This window comes from Aotus nancymaae, unplaced genomic scaffold, assembly GCF_030222135.1.
Source record: "Aotus nancymaae isolate 86718 unplaced genomic scaffold, 86718_ANA_hifiasm-v0.15.2.pri h1tg000027l, whole genome shotgun sequence".
NCBI classification, from domain to species: domain Eukaryota; kingdom Metazoa; phylum Chordata; class Mammalia; order Primates; family Aotidae; genus Aotus; species Aotus nancymaae.
Window position 1 is genome coordinate 422,919 of NW_026988440.1, and position 20,669 is coordinate 443,587.

General features: G+C 42.8%; 1 protein-coding gene, 1 non-coding gene and 2 pseudogenes across 2 annotated transcripts; 2 read left to right on the forward strand and 2 right to left on the reverse strand.

Moving 5' to 3' along the window:
* Positions 1-6,054: 6,054 nt before the first annotated feature.
* On the reverse strand, positions 6,055-6,161 carry LOC135276632 (U6 spliceosomal RNA). Its single transcript, XR_010344171.1, has one exon. It is a non-coding gene; the product is annotated as a U6 spliceosomal RNA (small nuclear RNA).
* A 2,356-nt stretch (positions 6,162-8,517) lies between these two features.
* LOC105709073 (peptidyl-prolyl cis-trans isomerase D-like) lies at positions 8,518-9,630 on the reverse strand (annotated as a pseudogene).
* Positions 9,631-11,980: 2,350 nt separating this feature from the next.
* Positions 11,981-16,736, forward strand: LOC105709072 (heat shock protein HSP 90-alpha-like; annotated as a pseudogene).
* A 25-nt stretch (positions 16,737-16,761) lies between these two features.
* On the forward strand, positions 16,762-20,343 carry LOC105711394 (class I histocompatibility antigen, Gogo-B*0102 alpha chain-like). The gene is made up of 8 exons (XM_064380585.1): positions 16,762-17,219; positions 17,348-17,617; positions 17,854-18,129; positions 18,704-18,979; positions 19,102-19,218; positions 19,660-19,692; positions 19,799-19,846; positions 20,006-20,343. Exons 1-8 carry the CDS (start codon positions 17,138-17,140, stop codon positions 20,008-20,010), a joined length of 1,107 nt encoding a protein of 368 aa, XP_064236655.1. The 5' UTR covers positions 16,762-17,137; the 3' UTR covers positions 20,011-20,343.
* Positions 20,344-20,669: the final 326 nt, after the last annotated feature.

Here is a 20,669-nt window from a genome sequence, read left to right on the forward strand (position 1 = left end):
GCTGAGAATTATCTGCCAATTACGTTCAATCAATTTTGGTGAAGTTAATCCAGCTTTTCCTAATGAAAAGGTGATGGCCTTCTCTGAGGCAGTTGCCCTCGAGACCCTGTGATTTCACTCAACATTTACCCCCAACACCCCTCTGTGATTCCAGATTTGAAAATAGCCTCAAGTCCTAGCACATCCTGAAAGGTGAGGTGGAATATGTCAGTATAATGATTTAGAGAAGCAATGTGACAACGTGTATGAAGATTTAGAAATATTTAAAAGTCTGTGACCTAATATTTATCATTTGAGTATTCTATGAATTTTCTAAAATTCCAAACATAGAAGAATCGAACTGTGAAAGTCAAAGACAAACAAAGCATCTTGAAAACAACAAGAGAAGGGACTTCTCGAGTACAAGGATCCTCCATGAAATTAACAGCCAAGTGTTATTCAGAAACTATGGAGTTCAGAAGATGTTGGCATGACAAACTTAAAGTTTAAAAAGCAAAAGAAAAAACCCTGTCAACTCACAGTTGTTTATCTGCTAAAACTCTCCTTCAGAAATGGTGGAGAAATTCAGACATTCACAGGGAAATAAAAGCTGATAGCATTTGTCTCTAATAAACCTATTCTACAATTAATGCTAAAAGGAGCCTTTTATTTCAGGCTGAAATAGAAAGACATTAGGTAGTAACTTGAAGCCATATGAAGCAAAAAAGTACACAGCTAAAAGTAACTTCATAGGTAAATAGAAAAGCAAGTATTTGTGTGTGTGTGTGGGGGGGTGATTTGTAACTCCTCCTTTATTTTCTCTATTTAATGTAAAAGAAAATGCCCATCAACTGATGAATGGATAAACAACATGTAATGTATTCTGCAATGGAATATTATTTGACCATAAAAGGAATAATGTACTGATACATGCTACAACTTGGATGAACCCTAAAATCATGTCAAATGAAAGAAGCCAGTCACAAAAGGCCATATATTGTATGATTCTATTTGCATAAAATATTCAGAAGAAGGAAATCTAGAGAGACAGAAACTGAGTTAATGGTGCCAGGGGCTGGTGGCAGGGGAGAGTGGAAGGTGACTGCCTAATGGTACAGAGTTTCCTTCCAGGTGATGAAAATGCTCTGGAACTTGATAGTGATGATGGCTACATAATGTCGTGAATCTATTAAATGTTACTGCATTGTACACTTAAATGGTTACAATGGTAAATTTTGTGTTTATGTGTATTTTATCACATTAAAAAAGAGGCTGATGAATATATTCCAAGTTTGCATGTGTTGGATACCCAGATTTCTGTTTGTAATAAAATTTTAGATGTTTGGTGTCATTATTTCTTCAAATACTCTTTCTCCCTCCCCGATTCTTTCTTCTCTCTTCTGGGTACTCCCAAATGCATATGCTTGATGTCGCCTCTCAGATTCCTTCTGTTGATTTTTCTTTATACGTTTTCTCTTCTGCTTTTCAAATGGGACAATTTCAATTGACCTGTGTTTGCATTTACTGATTCTTCATTCTGCATACCGAAATCTGCTCTTGAAGCCCTCCAGTGAATTTTCTATTTTGCTTCCTGTGCATTTCAGCTCCAGAATTTCCATTTGGTTCCTTTTCACAATTTTTACCTCTCTATTGATTTTCGCTCTTTAGTGAAATGTAGTGCTCCTGATTTTCTTTAGTTATTTGTCCATGGTTTCCTTCAGCCCTTTGACTATGTTTATGATCATTGATTTAAAGTTGTCTAGTAACTCAGTCCAGTGCTTAGCCTTTTTCAGGAATAATTTCTGTCCATTGCTTTTCCTGTGAAGGGGTCATACATTCATACATGCATAACTCATGTTTTTTGAAGTTGAAAACTAGACATTTTCAATATTAAAATGTGGTAACTGAAAATTACATTTTTCTAAACTATTTTTGTATAGACTGTGTTTTTATTGTGTGTAGTCACTGAAGTCTCTGTTCAGTTAGCTTAGTGGTCTTCTAGTATTTTGACAGAGATTCCATTAAATGTCTTGAGCCAAAAAGAGAACAATTTCCAGTCTTTTCATCTGGTCTCTGGGTGTGTTGGGATCATGCCTTCAACAGTCAGTTGAGCAGTTTACAACTCTGCCTTTGCCTTTACTTCTTGCTGGTGTAGTATTGACAGTCAGCTAGAGGTGTGAACAAGGGACCTTCTCAGGTGACTTGTGAGCATGTGCCCCTCACTAGTCATGTACAAGACTAACTAGATTCCTAGGAATATGGAAGCTTTCCCAAACCATACTGTCTCTTGTGTCAGCCCTCTTGTGGGTGTCTGGGCTCCTGGAGTTTCCTATGCCACCATGTTCTCTGATGTCACCCCCCTCAGCTGCTTTTGAACTGTGTTTATGCATCACAATTCCTGGCCTGAAATTGTCTCCAGGAAACGTTTTTACTTGGTAAACATTCATCAAATCCCTACCTTATCCTGGGTACTGCACTCCATAAACTGGAGTCTCAGAAAAAGAAATTAAACTTCCTCAGACCTCATGGATGGCACAGCCTAGGTAGGGATAGGAAGATGGATGAGGAAATGATAACACAACATATTAAGTGCTTTACATTATTTTTTCATTTTAACTCTACATTATTAATATTTTATAATGACAGTATTGATTTACATGTACCTATGATTAGCCATTAATTTTTCTTCTTTTTCTTTCTCTTTCTTTATGTCTTTCTCTCTTTCTTTCTTTTGTTCTTTCTTTCCTCTTTCTTCTCCTTCACTCACTCCCTTCCTCCTTCTCTCCCTCCCCCTCTCCTTCCTTCCCCTTCCTTCCTTCCCTCCTTCCTTCCTTCCTCCCTCTCTCCCTCCTTCCTTCCCTCCCTCACTGCCTCCCTCCCTTCTTCCTATTCTTTCTTCTTTTCTTATATATTTTATGACCTAAATATTCTTAAAGTAGGAAACTTGCCAATGTACCAACAGTCCTATTTATATTAAAATGTCCTTATTTTACTCTTAATCTTGAAAGATGGATTTGCCAGCCACAAATCTCTGCTTTGACATTGCTCTTCCCTGAGCTCTTCAAGGGATGCTCTCTCTTCTGATTGCTGTGGGTGATGAGGAGAAGTCAGCTACATGCTAATCCAGTTGCTTTTCAGACGGTCTGTGCTTCTTCTGTGGCTACCTTTAAGATCACCATTTGTCTTTAACATCTGACACTCCAGGGCGGTATGAGTAGATGTTGTTCTCTTTCCTTCACAGGGTGACACACACATTTACTTAATCTTTGATTATACTCTCTTTATGGAATGCCTTCTTTTATTTACTCTCTTTCCACCTTCTAAGAGTTTAATGTTAAACCTTATTCAGCCACCATATTCACTGTGAAACCCAGATGAATAACCTGACAAATATATCCAAACCTTAAGCCTCGGAACTTTTAAATATATTACCTTCCAGAACAAAAGGGGCTTGCAGATATGATTAAGGGTTTGGACTTTGTGATGGGGAGATTATTTTGGATTATCTGGGCAGGCCCAATCTGATCACAACTTCTTCTTCTTTTTTTTTTTTTTTGGTGGAGCTCTGATCACTATTTGCAAAACTTCTTTTTAAATTTTTGTTATAAGTTCTGGGGCAGGTTTGTTACATAGACAAATGTGTGCCATCATGGTTTGCTGCACCTATCAACCCATCACCTAGGTATTAAGCCTAGCATGCATAGCCATTTTTCCTAACGCTCTCCTTCTCCCAACCCACTCCATGACAGGCCCCACTGTGTGTTGTTCCCTCCCTGTGTCCATGTGTTCTCATTATTCAGCTCACACTTATAAGTGAGAACATGCAGTGTTTGTTTTTCTGTATCTGAATTAGTTTGCTGAGGATAATGGCTTTCAGTTCCATCCATGTCCCTGCAAGGGACATGATTTCATTCCTATTTATGGCCACGTAGTATTCCATGGTGTATATGTATCACATTTTTCTTTATCCAGTCTATCATTGATGGGCATTTGGGTTGATTCCATGTCATTGTTATTGTAAATAGTGCTGCAATAAACATACATGTGCATGTATCTTTGTAATACAATAGTTTCTATTCTTTTGAGCATATATCCAGTAATGGGATTGCTGGGTGAAATGGCATTTCTGGTTCTCTATCTGAGGAATGGCCACACCAGCCTCCACAATGGTTGAATTAGTTTACAAACCCACCAACAGTGTAAAAGCATTCCGATTTCCCTGCAAACTCACTAGTATCTGCTGTTTCTTGACTTTTTTTTTTTTTTTTTTTTTGAGATGGAGTCTCACTCTGTTACCCAGGCTGGAGTGCAGTGGCACCTTATCAGCTCCCTGCAACCTCCACCTCCTGGGTTCAAGGAACTCTCCTGCCTCAACCTCCTGAGTAGCTGGGATAACAGGCACCCACCACTATGTCCAGATAATTTTTTTGTATTTTTAGTAGAGATAGGGTTTCACCATGTTTGCCAGGCTGGTCTCAAACTCTTGACCTCAGGTGATCCACTCACCTCAACCTCCCAAAGTGCTGGGATTACAGATATGAGTCACTGTGCCTAGCCTGTTTCTTGACTTTTTAATAATCTCCATTACAGCTGGCATGAGATGGTATCTCATTGTGGTTTTGATTTGCATTTCTCTAATAATCAGTGATGTGGAACTTTTTTTTTTAATATGTTTGTTTGCCGTGTAAGTGTCTTCTTTTGAGAACTGTCTGTTCATGTCATTTGCCCACTTTTTAATGGGGTTGTTTGTTTGTTTTTTGGTAATTTATTTAAGCTCCTTGGAGATTCTGAAATTAGACCACTGTCAGAGGGATAGATTGCAAACATTTTCTCCCACTTTGTAGGTTTACTTTGTAGGTTTCTTTTGCTGTGCAGAAGACTTTTAGTTTAATCAGATCCCATTTGCCAATTTTGGCTTTTGTTGCAATTGCTTTTGACTTTTTTGTCATGTCATATTTGACTATTCCTGTGTCTTGAATGTTATTGCCTAGATTTTCTTCTAAGGTTTTTATAGTTTTGGGTTTTACATTTGTGTCTTCAATCCATCTTAGTTAATTTTTGTATAAGGTGTAAGGAGGGGTACAGTTTCAATTTTTCTGCATATGGTTGGCCAGTTCTCCCAGCATCATTTCTTAAATAAGGAATCTTTTCCCAGTTACTTGTTTTGGTCAGGTTTGTAGAAGATCACATAGTTGTAGATGTGGAATCTTCTTTCTGAGTTCTCTATTTTGTTGTCTTGGTCTATGTGTCTCTTTTTGTACCAGTACCATGCTGTTTTGATTACTGTAGCCTTGTAGTATAGCTTGAAGTAGAGTAGCATGATGCCTCCAGCTTTGTTCTTTTTACTTAGGATTTTCTTGGCTATACAAGATTTTTTGGTTCCATATGAATTTTAAAATAGTTTCTTCTAATTCTGTGAAAAATGTCAATGGTAGTTTAATGAGATTAGCATTGAATCTATAAATTACTTTAGGCAGTATGGCCATTTTTGTGATATTGATTCTTCCTATTCATGACCATGGAGTGTTTTTTCATTTGTTTGCATCTTCTCTGATTTCCTTGAGCTTCGAGGACCTGCTCGAGAGGTCCTTCAATTCCCTTGTTAGCTGTATTCCTAGCATCATATCCTGTTTGTAGCAATTGTGAATAGGAGTTTTTATGATTTGACTCTCTGCTTGTCTATTGTTGGTGTATAGGTGTGCTTGTGACTTTTGCACATTGATTTTGTATCCTAAGACTTTACTGAAGTTTCTTATCAGCTTAAGAAGCTTTTCCACTGAGACAATGGGGTTTTCCAGCTATAGTATCATGTCATTTGCAAACAAACATACTGACTTCCTCTCTTCCTATTTTAATATTCTTTCTTTCTCTTATCTGATTGCCCTGCCAGAACTTCCAATACTATGTTGAATAGGAGTGGGAGAGAGGGCATCCTTGTCATGTGCTGGTGTTAAAGGGGAATGCTTTCAGCTTTCAGCTTTTGCCCATTCTGTGTGATATTGGTTGTGGGTTTGTCATAGATGGTCTTTATTATTTTGAAATATGTTCCTTCAATACCTAGTTTATTAAGAGTTTAAAAATATGGCAGGCTTCCTGAATTTGTGTGTCACCCTTGTGCAGGGAACATGCTGATCTTCTCTGTATTGCTCCAGTTTTAATCTATGTGCTGCCAAAGTGAGCACTGATCACAAGTTATTAAAAGTGGAGATAGCTAAAGAAACGTGGGTGAGAGGGAGTGCTGGATTTCATCTGCAGTAGTTTCTGCATCTAGTGAAATGTGATCATCTCTGTCTTTTGCTCTTTAACTAAGTGGTAAAATGCATTACAAAGTTAAAGTTTAAATATTCTTCTATTCTTGGGATACATAACCTGGGCAGGATATTTAATTTGCTTATAACTCATTGGTGGACACAGTCTACTGCTATTTTTCTCAGTATTTTTACGTCTAATTACTTAGAAGTGATTATCCTATCATGTTTTTCTCTTATGTATTTGCTAGCTGGCTTTAGAATCTATGTGATTTATGCATAAACAATAATGAATCACTGGCTTTCTCCATGTCTCCTCATTCTCTTGAATATTATGTATAAGTTCAGTAACCTTCTGCGAAGTTTTAGCAGAACTTATCTGCAAAACATTCTGGATATGCCTGAAGGGAAATAAAGTTTTACAACCATTTTAACTTCTTTACTCGTAGTAAGTTCTTCCCATTGACATAATCTTGTTCATAGTTTCACAATTATTTAAACCTCTACTGTATCTTTAGTGGCACATTTTTCTGTCATAATCCTATTTTATTCTTAATTACCACTGCCTGTTTTATTTTTCTGTCCAAAGAAACAGCTGGGCAGCTTTTGGCAGGCTGGGCCCTCAACAGTGGCAGGTGCCAGGTCAGCCTTGGTGAGTGGCAGGTTCATTGCTGTGCCCATGCAGTGTCCATCCCAGTCACCGCAGTCACTTTGTGCAGGGACTCCATGAGCAAGCCCTGTGTGGCTGAGTGCTGTTATCCATCAAGCCATCTCGCCCACCTGATTACAGGGAGCCCCAGTCCCTTAAAGACCCTCTGGAAGGCATCCACACACAACCACTATCTTCACCCATTCTGACTACAGCAAGAAGTCTATGTGTACCTCTCATCTCCACCTCCCAATTTTGCAACTCTTTTTCCCAAGGTCATGACTGGCCAGCCAAGCCATGAGCCACTGCCTATGACTCATTCATTCATTCACTACTGGGGCATCATTTCACATCCTCCACCCTCCATGGGTTTGTTTGGGTTTTGATTCCTATTTCCTGGCTCAACAGCCATTACAAAAGCTGTTCTGTGTCAGCTCCCAAGCCTACAGCTTTTGTTGTAGATTCTCCTCTTTATATGTGTTTATTTCCCGGAATTAAAAAAAAAATTGCACTAATTTTTTCAATGCAGCATTTCTAAGGATGTGCAGTGGGAGTGATTCTTCTTACTATAGATAGAATTGTTTCAAAACTTCAGAAATGTATATGTGAGTGAAGGACAGCATGTATGGAGAAAGGAGGACAACCCACAAGCGGGCAGTGGATTTTCACAAAGTGAACACCCAGACAAACAACACCTACATCAAAGTACAGCAATCACAGCCTCCTGGAGACACCTTTAGGTGTTTAATAATATTATGCATAAGTTCAAAGGGTGGTTTATGTATAAACCACCCTCCCCCACCCTAGAGGAGCCACTCTTGATTTCTAACACAGATTAGTTCTGCCAGTTCTAGTTGAATGGCATTAGACAGTCACCATCATGCCCCTGGGTCTCATCATCTCTCTGTGTGTGGCTGTAGCCTATTCACTCCCATGGCTGTCCAAAGCTCCACTTTATAAATAGCTCACACTACTTTCCCCTTCACTGCTGTATCTAGATTTTACAAATCATGCTGGTATGAATAATGTTTTCATATATTTTGGCACACACATGAACTACAACTGGCTGATAACTAACAGTGCAATTGCTGGGTCATAGATGAGTAGATGCTTGACTTAGCCTCTCAAACAAGTTTTTAGTAGTAAACAGTAGAGGAGGGTAAATATCTTAGTTTAGAAATTATTCAGATAATAAATGAGGAAGGAATGAGAGACTGAGACTATAATAACTCTTTTACAACCCATGGGAATTAACAGATTTAACCATTGAACAGCAATGGCAATTAACAACACAATAAAAGAAAAAAATTATGTGAGGTTCTTCCTCTTGTTGGAAGAACACAATACAGTACCATCAAACAAGTCCAAGTGAAAAAGAAATGAAGACTGACTCTAAGCTAACCCCTATAGCCAATTACCAATTTAGAGGCAATACAGATCATAGAAATACATATTAAACTGCACCTTGGTAGCAATGAGCAAAATGCACACTATAGGAAGCTTTACCACACAATATACATTTCAAGGAGAATCTATAGAATAAAAGCAAACAAAAGCATATTTCTTTTTTTAATAGGCAAAAACCTTTACATTTTCTTATTGCATTTATACAATCACACAATAAGCAAAATTGAATCCTTACTAAGCAAACATTTTTGCATACACTGCCTTCTCTTTATCTTTCTGTGCCTTTATCTTTTGTTTGACTTTCAGCAATTCTGCCTGGATAGCTTTATCTTCTGGTGCTATCTCCTGAGCTTTTTTAAGATCAGCCAATGCTCGATCATATTCTTTTAATCCTTGCCATCCTTGAGCTCTTCAGTACAATGCTTTGGTATTTGATGGGTCTATTTCAAGAGCCTCCAAACAACTGTCAATTGCTTCCTGCCAATTTGACATCTTCAGTTTACAAGCACCAATATTTAGTACACAGCTTAAAGCTATAGGCTGCAGCTTGGCTCTATCTGCTGTCTCGACAACAGCCTTTGAACTGTCAACATATATTAAAACTTTTGCATATTTTTTAATGGCCAGCTCCCAGTTGCAGGATTTGAAAAAAGTATTTCCAATGTTTTTTAAGTCTTCTGTTATTAATAAAATTTTATCTACATCTTTTATATCTATATCTGCATCCTCAGGGAAATCCGGATGACTGTCGCCAGAGCCATCTTTTGGGAATATTCCCCAATCATCTCCTTCCTTCAGTTCTCCACATTCTGCAATAACGCACAATTTGGCAGGTTTTTCACCTTTCGCTACTACGTTTTCCAATATCCTTGCCACTCCTATTCCTTTAATTACTTGGCCAAACACCACATGTTTCCCATCCAAATGAGGAGTTGGAACTGTTGTGATAAAAAACTGAGAACAATTCGTGTTGCTACCTGCATTTGCCATGCTCATTAAACCCTCCCGATCATGCTTATAATGGAAATTTTCATCTTCAAATTTTTCACCGTAAATACTTTCTCCACCTGTCCCATTCTGATTTGAGAAGTCTCCACCCTGGATCATAAATTTCTTAATAATTCGATGAAAAGGGCATCCTTTGAAATGGAGAGGTTTTCCAGTCGTGGGTCCAATGCCTTTTTCTCCTATACACAGTGCACGAAAATTTTCCGCAGTTTTGGATATGATATCTGCAAACAATTCTAAGACAGTTCGACCCACTCACTCCCCTCCGATGTCCACGTCAAAGAAGACTCGAGGGTTACTGGGGTTGGAGGGCTTGGCTTGGGGGGACGGATGCGACATCTCGACTTGCAGACGCGTTTGCAAGCAGGATTCGCGAACCTCGTGGCAGCCCGGCAGCTCAAACTCTCACAAAAGTATATTTCTAAAGGTAAAACTTCTAGGTGTGCGTGCAGCTCACATCACCAGAGGTAATATGCAGGTCTACTCCTTGGCTCCTGGAAAAACCTGATAGGACACAGCTAAGGGGAAGCCTTCTCCGCCATCTGCAGGCTCTTGGCCATCAGTACAGCGGGAGCGGGTCCTCACCTCTCCACAGGCGCCTTCACGGCCAGAGCCTCCTCTCTGCATAAGGAGTAAGGCTTGGCCCTTCCCCTGAATACAGTGACATGGATTTCATCAAAGGTGGAGATGACACCATTAATCTCCCAGCAAACTCACGCTTCTTTTGCTTTTCAAGAAAGTTGACTCAGCCTGGTGACCAGTGAAAAAATCCCAGGTGCATAGGAAGGAGAGGTGGATCTCAAGGCTGTGCGTGATCTGCAAAAGGAGGAGCATGGACCACCAGGTGGCGCTGCTTCGCTGCTCCTGCTCCCAGGAGGTGGCTGCCCAGGATGAGTTTTAACAAGTAAAAACCTTCCAGCCCAGCCCTTCTGGTTCTCCCTGAATCCTCAATGCTAATTAGGATCGTCTCCTTCTCACCTCCCTGGACTTGGCTTTTTAACACTGGAAAGTGGATGTGATTTCTAGTTTCAGCATGTCCTGGTTTATTGTGCTGCCAGTAAAATAAAATCAAAATACACATTGAATAAATAAGAAATGAAATAACCCATAGTGAGCAAAGGTTTACAGTGTATATTTTTGAGTCAATATCTCACCCTGTGGCCTGGGCTGGAGTACAGTGGTGTGATCATAGCTCACTGCAGCTTTGAATTCATGAGCTCAAGCGATCTTCCCACCTCAGCCTCCCTAATACATGAGAATACAAGTGCCCACTACCACACTCAGCTAAGTTTACTTATTCTTAATTTGTTTTTAGAGACGAGGGACTCACTATGTTGTCCAAGCTGGACTCCAACTTCTGATCTCAAGCAATCGTCTTGCCTTAGCATCCTGAATTGCTGGGATTACAGGTGCGAGCTGTCATGCCTGGCTTGTAATGTACTGACGCCATCATGGTTTCCTTCTCCACATGTGGACACAGCAGCAGACACCCCTTGTCTTTTGGGTCAGGGCACTGGGTAGAGTGGAATAGCAAGGCAACAGAGTCACTGAAGAAAGCGCCCACATGGAAGAGGTCCAGCAGGGAGGGCCAGCTGTCCCAGGGCCACCATATTTAGGAATAACTCCTCTTTCTGGCCAGGACTGTTCTTTGATTACTTTTGTATTCATAATTGTTCTGAAATTGTCGGATGATGAGACTCAAGACTGGCTAGGTTTTTTTTTTTTTTTTTTTTTTTTTTAAACTATCTCTGAGATTTGTTAATCTTTTGAATGATTTTGTGTGTCTCAATTTCCTTCAGAACTTAACTCATTCTTAACAGTTCACAGTCCACTTCAGTTAATAATGCATTAGTACTCATAAATATAAAAATCTTGCAACCATCTATGCTGTATAAAACATCCATCTTTTATGTTATAGATATTATATGTAATATACTCTATATAGGTTATAAGTCTCACAAGAAAAAACTTTTTCTTATCTTTAAACAGTTCTAAGTATATACAGGAAGTGTAAATGAGGGGAGCAAGATAGCCTTTTGCACTTAGCTCAATATTTACCATTTTTGATCATCTTCATCTTTTCTGATAATCTCATTTTCCACCTGATATCATTTGTCTTTAGCCTGAAGAATTCTCTTTACTAATTCAAAAAATGTTGCAGCCAACTTGTAAAGTGGTTTGGCAATTTCTTATACAGCTGCCCATCCATTACCACATGACCCAGCAATTCCACAAATATGTATTTATCCAAAAGAAATAAAAGTGTAAGGCCACACTTGTAAGCAGTTACTTATAGTGGCTTCATTAATAACACACCCTAACTGGAGTAATCCACATGTCTATCAACTGGAGAATAGAGAAACCAATAAATAAGCTGGGACTCCAGCAATTCTGGGCAGCTGCTCAGCAACAAAAATGAATGAATGGCATCATCTCAAACATTGTTATGCTGAGTGAGAGACCAAACAAAGGACTACATCACATATAATTGCATGTCCATGAAATTCTAGAAATTTCACTACTGCAGTGACAGAAAGCAGAGCAGTGGTTGAGTGAAGGGAAGGGGTGAGGGTGGGAGGCAAGGATTAAATAGAAAGGGGCAGAGAGAAAGTTTTTAGGGAAAAGAAACTGTTCTGGAGAGTGTCACAATTCTGAAGTGACTGGGCGGTGGGAACTAAGGAGAAAAGAGGGTGTGAGGGATGAGGGGGCAGAGAGAAGGGCTGGGGAAGCAGGAGGTGAGGAAAAGGAGCAGGGGAAAGGACTCTAAAACAGTGGAGGAGCCTAGCAGGGGGTTCTTTGCATGTGGTGTTTCTCTGCTGACCAGTGTGGTAGTTACAGGACTACAAATAACTACCAATATTCAATATTCATCAAAAAGCACAGATAAAACTGGTAAATTTTATTATGCATAAATTCCCTAAGCCAAAAAAAAAAAAAAAAGAAAGAAAGAAAGAAAAAAAATAGGAGGCAGGGGGAAGAAGGCAAATAAACACATTTTTAGATCATCAAAACCATAAAATTCATTTCCTAGGGGTCCTGTACTACATGTAATTTTAAAGGAAGTTCTTCAAGCTGAAGGGAAATCATACTAGATGGTGACCCAGATATACAGAAAGGAACAATTAAGAACAGAAATGATGCACACACACATATCATATACACACTCATTTTCTTAATTTCCTGAAGACATATGGCTGCTTTTCTAAAACAAAAACTATTACACTGCATTGTTGAGTTTATATTGTATATTGGTGTAATATATACAACAACAACAGCACAATAGTAGGTTAAATGAAACTCCACTGTTACAAGTGTCCTTTATTTTGCTGGATGTAGTTTAATATTACCTGAACTTCACTGTGAAAAGTCAAGGAATCGGGTTTCCATTCTTACAACAATAAAACATGAGTGTAAAGAAATATAGTTGCTTCAGCGTCCTGGTGCTGCTGCACTGTGGAGCCCGTGTGGTCTCTTAGCCAAGATGCCTGAGGAAACCCAGACCCAAGACCAACCGATGGAGGAGGGGGAGGTGGAGACATTTGCCTTTCAGGCAGAAATTGCCCAGTTGATGTCACTGATCATCAATACTTTCTATTCAAACAAAGAGATCTTTCTGAGAGAGCTCATTTCAAATTCCTCAGATGCATTGGACAAAATCCGGTATGAGAGCTTGATGGATCCCAGTAAATTGGACTCTGGGAAAGAGCTGCATATTAACCTCATACCAAACAAACAAGATAGAACCCTCACTATTGTGGTTACTGGAATTGGAATGACCAAGGCTGACTTGATCAATAACCTTGGTACTATCATCAAGTCTGGGACCAAAGCATTCATGGAAGCTTTGCAGGCTGGTGCAGATATCTCTATAATTGGCCAGTTGGGTGTTGATTTTTATTCTGCATATTTGGTTGCTGAGAAAGTAACAGTGATCACCAAACATAACGATGATGAGCAGTACTCCTGGGAGTCCTCAGCAGGGGGATCATTCACAGTAAGGACAGACACAGGTGAACCGATGGGTCATGGAACAAAGGTTATCCTACACCTGAAGGAAGACCAAACTAACTACTTGGAGGAATGAAGAATAAAGGAGATTGTGAAGAAACATTCAGTTTATTGGCTATCCCGTTACTCTTTTTGTGGAGAAGGAACGTGATAAAGAAGTCAGTGATGATGAGGCTGAAGAAAAGGAAGATAAAGAAGAAGAAAAAGAAAAAGAAGAGAAAGAGTCTGAAGACAAACCTGAAATTGAAGATGTTGGTGCTGATGAAGAAGAAGAAGAAAAGAAGGATGATGACAAGAAGAAGGAGAAGAAGATTAAGGAAAAGTACATCGATCAAGAAGAACTCAACAAAACAAAGCCCACTTGGACCAGAAATCCTGACAGTATTACTAATGAGGAGTATGGAGAATTCTACAAGAGCTTGACCAATGACTGGGAAGATCACTTGGCAGTGAAGCATTTTTCAGTTGAAGGACAGTTGGAATTCAGAGCCCTTCTATTTGTCCCACGACGTGCTCCTTTTGACCTGTTTGAAAACAGAAAGAAAAAGAACAACATCAAGTTGTATGTACACAGAGTTCTCATCATAGATAACTGTGAGGAGCTAATCCCTGAATATCTGAATTTCATTAGAGGGATGGTAGACTCAGAGGATCTCCCTCTAAATATTTCCTATGAGATGTTGCAGCAAAGCAAAATTTTGAAAGTTATCAGGAAGAATTTGGTCAAAAAATGCTTAGAACTCTTCACTAAACTGGCAGAGGATAAAGAGAACTACAAGAAGTTCTATGAGCAGTTCTCTAAAAACATAAAGCTTGGAATACATGAAGACTCTCAAAATTGGAAGAAGCTTTCAGAGCTGTTGAGATACTACACATCTGCCTCTGGTGATGAGATGATTTCTCTCAAGGACTGCTGCACCAGAATGAAGGAAAACCAGAAACATATCCGTTATATCACAGGTGAGACCAAGGACCAAGTAGCTAACTCAGCCTTTGTGGAACATCTTCGAAAACATGGCTTAGAAGTGGTCTATATGATCGAGCCCATTGATGAGTACTGTGCCCAACAGCTGAAGGAATTTGAGGGGAAGACTTTAGTGTCAGTCACCAAAGAGGGCTTGGAACTTCCAGAGGATGAAGAAGAGAAAAAGAAACAGGAAGAGAAAAAAACAAAGTTTGAGAACCTCTGCAAAATCATGAAAGACATATTGGAGAAAAAAGTTGAAAAGGTGGTTGTGTCAAACAGATTGGTGATGTTTCCATGCTGTATTGTCACAAGCACATATGGCTGGGCAGCAAATATGGAGAGAATCATGAAAGCTCGAGCCCTAAGAGACAACTCAACAATGGGTTACATGGCAGCAAAGAAACACCTGGAGATAAACCCTGACCATTCCATTATCGAGACCTTAAGGCAAAAGGCAGAGGCTGATAAGAACGACAAGTCTGTGAAGGATCTGGTCATCTTGCTTTACGAAACTGCACTCCTGTCTTCCGGCTTCAGTCTGGAAGATCCCCAGACACATGCTAACAGGATCTACAGGATGATCAAACTTGGTCTAGGTATTGATGAAGATGACCCTACTGCTGATGATACCAGTGCAGCTGTAACTGTAACTTCGAGCTGTAACCCCTCGAAGGAGATGATGATACATCACTCATGGAAGAAGTAGACTAAGCTCCAGCTGAGGGATGACTTACCTGTTCAATACTCTACAGTTCCTCTAATAATATATTTTCAAGGATATTTTTCTTTATTTTTGTTAACATTAAAAAGTCTGTATGGCATGACAACAACTACTTTAAGGGGAAGAGAAAGATTTCTGTTGACTTCTAAGCGATGCTGTGATACTTTAGGCAGTAAAGCAGAGCTAGTAATGCTTTTTTAGTTTCACATTGGCTTTCATTAACAGATCGAGGTAATGTGTGTTGTAAGATGTATGTAACATGTTAACTTTGTGGTCTAAAGTGTTTAGCTATCAAGCCGGATTCCTTAGTAGACCAAATCTTGTTATTGAAGTGTTCCCAAGCTATACCTTGATGTTTAGAAGAAAAGTATTTGTTATATCTTGTAGGATCTACTTTCTGAACTTTTCATCCCCTGTAGTTGCCAATTCTGCATGTACTAGCCCTCTAGAAATAGGTTAAATTGAAGCAACTTAATGGAACTCTCCACAGGGCTTGTTTTCCAAAGAAAATTACTGTTTGGAGGAGCAGTTAATAGCCTACCTAAGCATATCATAAGCTTTTCAAAAATAACTCAGAGCCAGTCTTGTGGATGGAAATGTAGTGCTCGAGTCACATTCTGCTTAAAGTTGTAACAAATACAGATGAGTTAAAAAATATATATATAGCTAAAAGCCTCTAGGAGAATTAAAACCATAACCTAAAAATTGTGTACTTGACACATAAGAAAGTAGCAAAGAAGGAACAGAAACATAAAGATATGAGACAAATTGAAAGCATATAGAAAATGGTAGACTTTTTCACTTACAATGGTAGAATCCAACCATTTTAAGTGAAGAAATGACACGACCCGAGTCACATTAGCAGGACTGCTGAGCACTGTGGGGAGAACAGACATGGGCAGGAAGTGAGGGACAATGTCAGTGCTGCAATTCAGGAGTGACAGGGTGGCGGGGACTAAGGGGAGGGGAGGGCGTGAGAGATGAGAGGGGCAGGGAGAAGGGCTGGAGAAGCAGGAGGTGAGGAAAAGGAGAAAGGAAAGAATTTTAAAGCAGTGGATGAGCCTAGGAGGGGGTTCTTTGCATTCATATTTAATGCATTTTGTGGGACTTCCTAAAAACTAATAGTCTCCTTAAGATAAAAAAAAAAAGGGTTATGAAAATGTTAAATGTCCCAATAAAATATGCACACTGCTTAGATGTGTATAATGAAAACAGGCAGTGATGGGGCCTCAATGAAGAGCATTGGGACTGCTTGGAGCACTTGCAACTCTGAGTGATGACTACAGGCTCCCGGTTGCAATATACAGTAACAAACCTGCTTCTTTGTATTCAGGAGATGTTTTGGACTCACACAGGGAAACTTGGACTAGTGAATGAAGATAATTTTAAATGTAAAAACCCACAGTCACAGATCTATAGTCTGGGAAAGTAAAACTTAGGAGCTTAAAGAGTTTAATTGTAGCTCTATTTTGACACAGGTCTTTTACAGATTGGAATTCTAACCATTCAGGGATTACCAGTATTGCACTACCTACTGTATTAATAAACAAAAAGGAAACTGGTCTTTATGCGAATCTCTATCTGGTGCCTTCAGACCAAACTTCACCAGGTTTAAAGAGAAAACCCCTGTCTTTACACCTCCACTCCAAGGGCGAGCTTACTCTCTGGCATCAAGTTCCCCATGGTGAGTTTCCTTGTACAAGAATCCAAGTGGAGAGGTAAGAAGTGGGAGTCAGGGAGTCCAGTTCAGGGAGGGGGGTTCCAGGACAAGAAGTGAAGGGGAAGGGGCTGGGCGCAGCGTGGGAGGTCTCTTCCTGGTTCCACAGAGAGATCCTCGGGCAGTCAGTGTGACAAAGAGGCTTGGTGTAGGAGAAGAGGGATCAGGACAAAGTTTCAGGTCCCGGGCGTGGCTCTCAGGGTCTCAGGCACCGAGAGCCGTGTCTGCATTGCGGACTCGCAGCCTTGGGGATTCCCCACTCACCTGAGTTTCACTTCTCCCAACCTGTGTCGGGAACTTCTTGTTGGATAGTCAAGATGCGTCCCCAGTTCCCACTCCCATTCGGTGTCGGGTTTCTAGAGAATCCAGTCAGCGTCGTCGCGGTCCCGGTTCTAAATCCCCAGTCACCCACCCCGACTCAGACTCTCCCCAGATGCCGAGGATGGCGGTCATGGCGCCCCAAACCCTCCTCCTGCTGCTCTCAGGGGCCCTGGCCCTGACCCAGACCCTGGAGGGTGAGTGCGGCGTCGGGAGGGAAACGGCCTCTGCAGGGAGGAGAGAGGGGCCCGCCCGGCGGGGGCGCAGGACCTGGGGAGCCAACGGGAGGAGGGTCGGGCGGGTCTCAGCCCGTACTCGCCCCCAGGCTCCCACTCCCTGACATATTTCTACACTGCCGTGTCCCGGCCTGGCCGTGGGAAGCCGAGCTTCATCGTCGTGGGCTACGTGGACGACACGCAGTTCCAGCGGTTCCACAGTGACGCCGCGAGTCCGAGGATGGATCCGCGGGCGCCGTGGATGGAGCAGGAGGGGTCGGAGTATTGGGACCGGAAGACAACTGGCCTCAAGGCGGCCGCACAGAATAGCGAAATGTGCGTGAGGATCCTGTCCAGCCACTACAACCAGAGCGAGGCCAGTGAGTGACCCCGACCCGGGGCGCAGGTCACGACCCCTCCCCATCGCCCACGAACGGCCCGGGTCTCCCCGAGTCTCCGCGTTCGAGGTCCACCCCGAGGCTGCGGGACCCGCCCAGACCCTGGACGGGAGAGAGCCCCAGCATTTTCAGTTTAAGTCAAAATCCCCGCGAGTTGGTGGTGGTGCGGGTGGGGGTGGGCTCTTGAGGGGTGGGGCTGACCGCGGAGGCGGGGCCAGGGTCTCACACCTTCCAAAGGATGTACGGCTGCGAAGTGGGGCCAGTTGGGAGCTTCCTCCGCGGATATGACAAGAGAGCCTACGACGGTAAGGATCACATCGCTCTGAACGAGGACCTGCGCTCCTGGACTGCCGCAGTCATGGAGGCTCAGATCAGCCAGCGCTGGTTGGAGACGAACAATGTGGCTGAGAGAATAAGAGCCTACCTGGAGGGCGAGTGCGTGGAGATGCTCCGCAGACACCTCGAGAAAGGGAAGGAGACGCTGCAGCGCGCAGGTACTAGGGGCAGTAGGAAGCCTTCTCCATCTCCTATAGATCTGCCGGGCTGGCCTCCCACGAGTAGGGGAGGAAAATGTGATCAGCGCTAGAATATTGCTGTCCCTTGAATGGAGAATGACATGAGTTTTCCTGAGTTTCCTCTGAGGGTCCGTCTGCTCTCTAGGACAATTAAGGGATGACGTCTCTGTGGAAATGGAGGGGAGACAGTCCCTGGAATACTGATCAGGGGACCCCTTTGACCCCTGCAGCAGCCTTGGGCACCGTGACTTTTTCTCTCAGGCCTTGCTCTCTGCCTCACACTCAAGTGTCTTTGGAGGTCTGATTCCAGCTTTTCTGAGTCCCTCAGCCTCCATTCAGGTCAGGACCAGAAGTCTCTGTTCCTCCCTCAGAGACTAGAACTTTCCAAGGAATAGGATATTATCCCATAGGCCTGTGTCCAGGCTGGTGTCTGGGTTCTGTGCTCCCTTCCCCACCCCAGGTGTCCTGTCCATTCTCAGATGGTCACATGGGTGCTACTGGGGTGTCCCATGAGAGATACAAAGTGCCTGAATTTTCTGACTCTTCCCGTCAGATCCCCCAAAGACACAGGTGACCCACCACCCCGTCTCTGACCATGAGGCTACCCTGAGGTGCTGGGCCCTGGGCTTCTACCCTGCGGAGATCACACTGACCTGGCAGCGGGATAGGGAGGACCAAACTCAGGACACTGAGCTTGTGGAGACCAGGCCAGCAGGGGATGGAACCTTCCAGAAGTGGGCGGCTGTGGTGGTGCCTTCTGGAGAGGAGCAGAGATACACATGCCATGTGCAGCACAAGGGGCTGCTGGAGCCCCTCACCCTGAGATGGGGTAAGGAGGGGGATGTGGAGTCATGTCTCTTCTCAGGGAAAGCAGATGCCCTTCTGGAGCCCTTCAGCAGGGTCAGGGCTGAGGCCTTGGGTGAGGGCTCCTCACCTTCTCCATTTTTCCAGAGCCATCTTCTCAGCACACCATCCCCATTGCGGGCATCATTGCTGGCCTGGCTGTCCTAGGAGCTGTGGTTACTGGAGCTGTGGTCACTGCTGTGATGTTGCGGAGGAAGAGCTCAGGTAGGGAAGGGGTGAGGGGTGGGGTCTGCATTTTCTTGTCCAGCTGAGGGTTTCAAGCCCCAGGTAGAAGTGTTCCCTGCCTCATTACTAGGAAGCACCATACACACATGGGCTGATTCAGCCTGGGGCCCTGTGTGCCAGCACTTACTCTTTTGGGAAGCACGTGTGACAGTGAAGGACAGATGTATCACCTTGATGACTGTAGTGTTGGGGTCCTGATTCCAGCATTCACAAGTCAGGGAAAGGTCCCTGCTAAGGACAGACCTTAGGAGGGTGGTTGGTCCAGGACCCACACCTGCTTTCCTGGTGTTTCCTGATCCTGCCCTGGGTCTGTAGTCATAGTTCTGGAAACTTCTCTTGGGTCCAAGACTAGGAGGTTCCTCTAAGATATCGTGGTTCTGCCTCCTCCCTGTCCCCTCACAGGACATTTTCTTCCCACAGGTGGAAAAGGAGGGAGCTACTCTCAGGCTGCATGTAAGTGGTGGGGGTGGGAGTGTGGAGGAGCTCACCCACCCCATAATTCCTCCTGTTCCACATCTCCTGTGGGCTGTGACCAGGTCCTGTTTTTGTTCTACCCCAGGCAGCGACAGTGCCCAGGGCTCTGATGTGTCTCTCACGGCTTGTAAAGGTGAGATTCTGGGAGTCTGAAGTGGGGTAAGGCAGAGGGGAAAGGACTGGGTAATGGTGATTCTTTGATTGGAATGTTTCAAGTGTGTGGTGGGCAGTTCAGAGTGTCATCACTTACCATGACTGACCTGAATTTGTTCATGACTATTGTTTTCTGTAGCCTGAGACAGCTGCCTTGTGTGGGACTGAGATGCAGGATTTCTTCATGCCTCCCCTTTGTGACTTCAAGAGCCTCTGGCATCTCTTTCTGCAAAGGCATCTGAATGTGTCTGTGTCCCTGTCAGCATAATGTGAGGAGGTGGAGAGACAGCCCACCCCATGTCCACAGTGACCCCTGTCCCCATGCTGCTCTGTTTTCCCTCCCCAGTCATCTTTCCTGTTCCAGAGAGGTGGGGCTTGGTGTCTTCATTTCTGTCTCAACTTCATGGTGCATTGAACTACAACCGCTTACTTCCCTACTGAAAATAAGAATCTGAATATAAATGTGTTTTCTCAAATATTTTCCATGAGAGGTTGGTGGGTTAATTAAATAAGTCGATTCCTAAAATTTGAGAGAGGAAATAAAGACCTGAGAACCTTCCAGAATCTGCGTGTTCGCTGTGCTGAGTCTGTTGCAGGTGGGGATGGAGAAGGCTGTGAGGAGCCGAGTGTGGACGGGGCCTGTGCCCAGTTACTGTTGAGTCCATCATGGGCTTTCTGTGGTCAGTCCTCAGCTGGGTCAGCTTAACTGCTCCACTTTCCTTGTCCCTTTAATGGAAACTTGTCCCACGGGAGCTGTGACCACAGAGGCTCACACATCGCCCAGGGTGGCCCCTGCACATGGG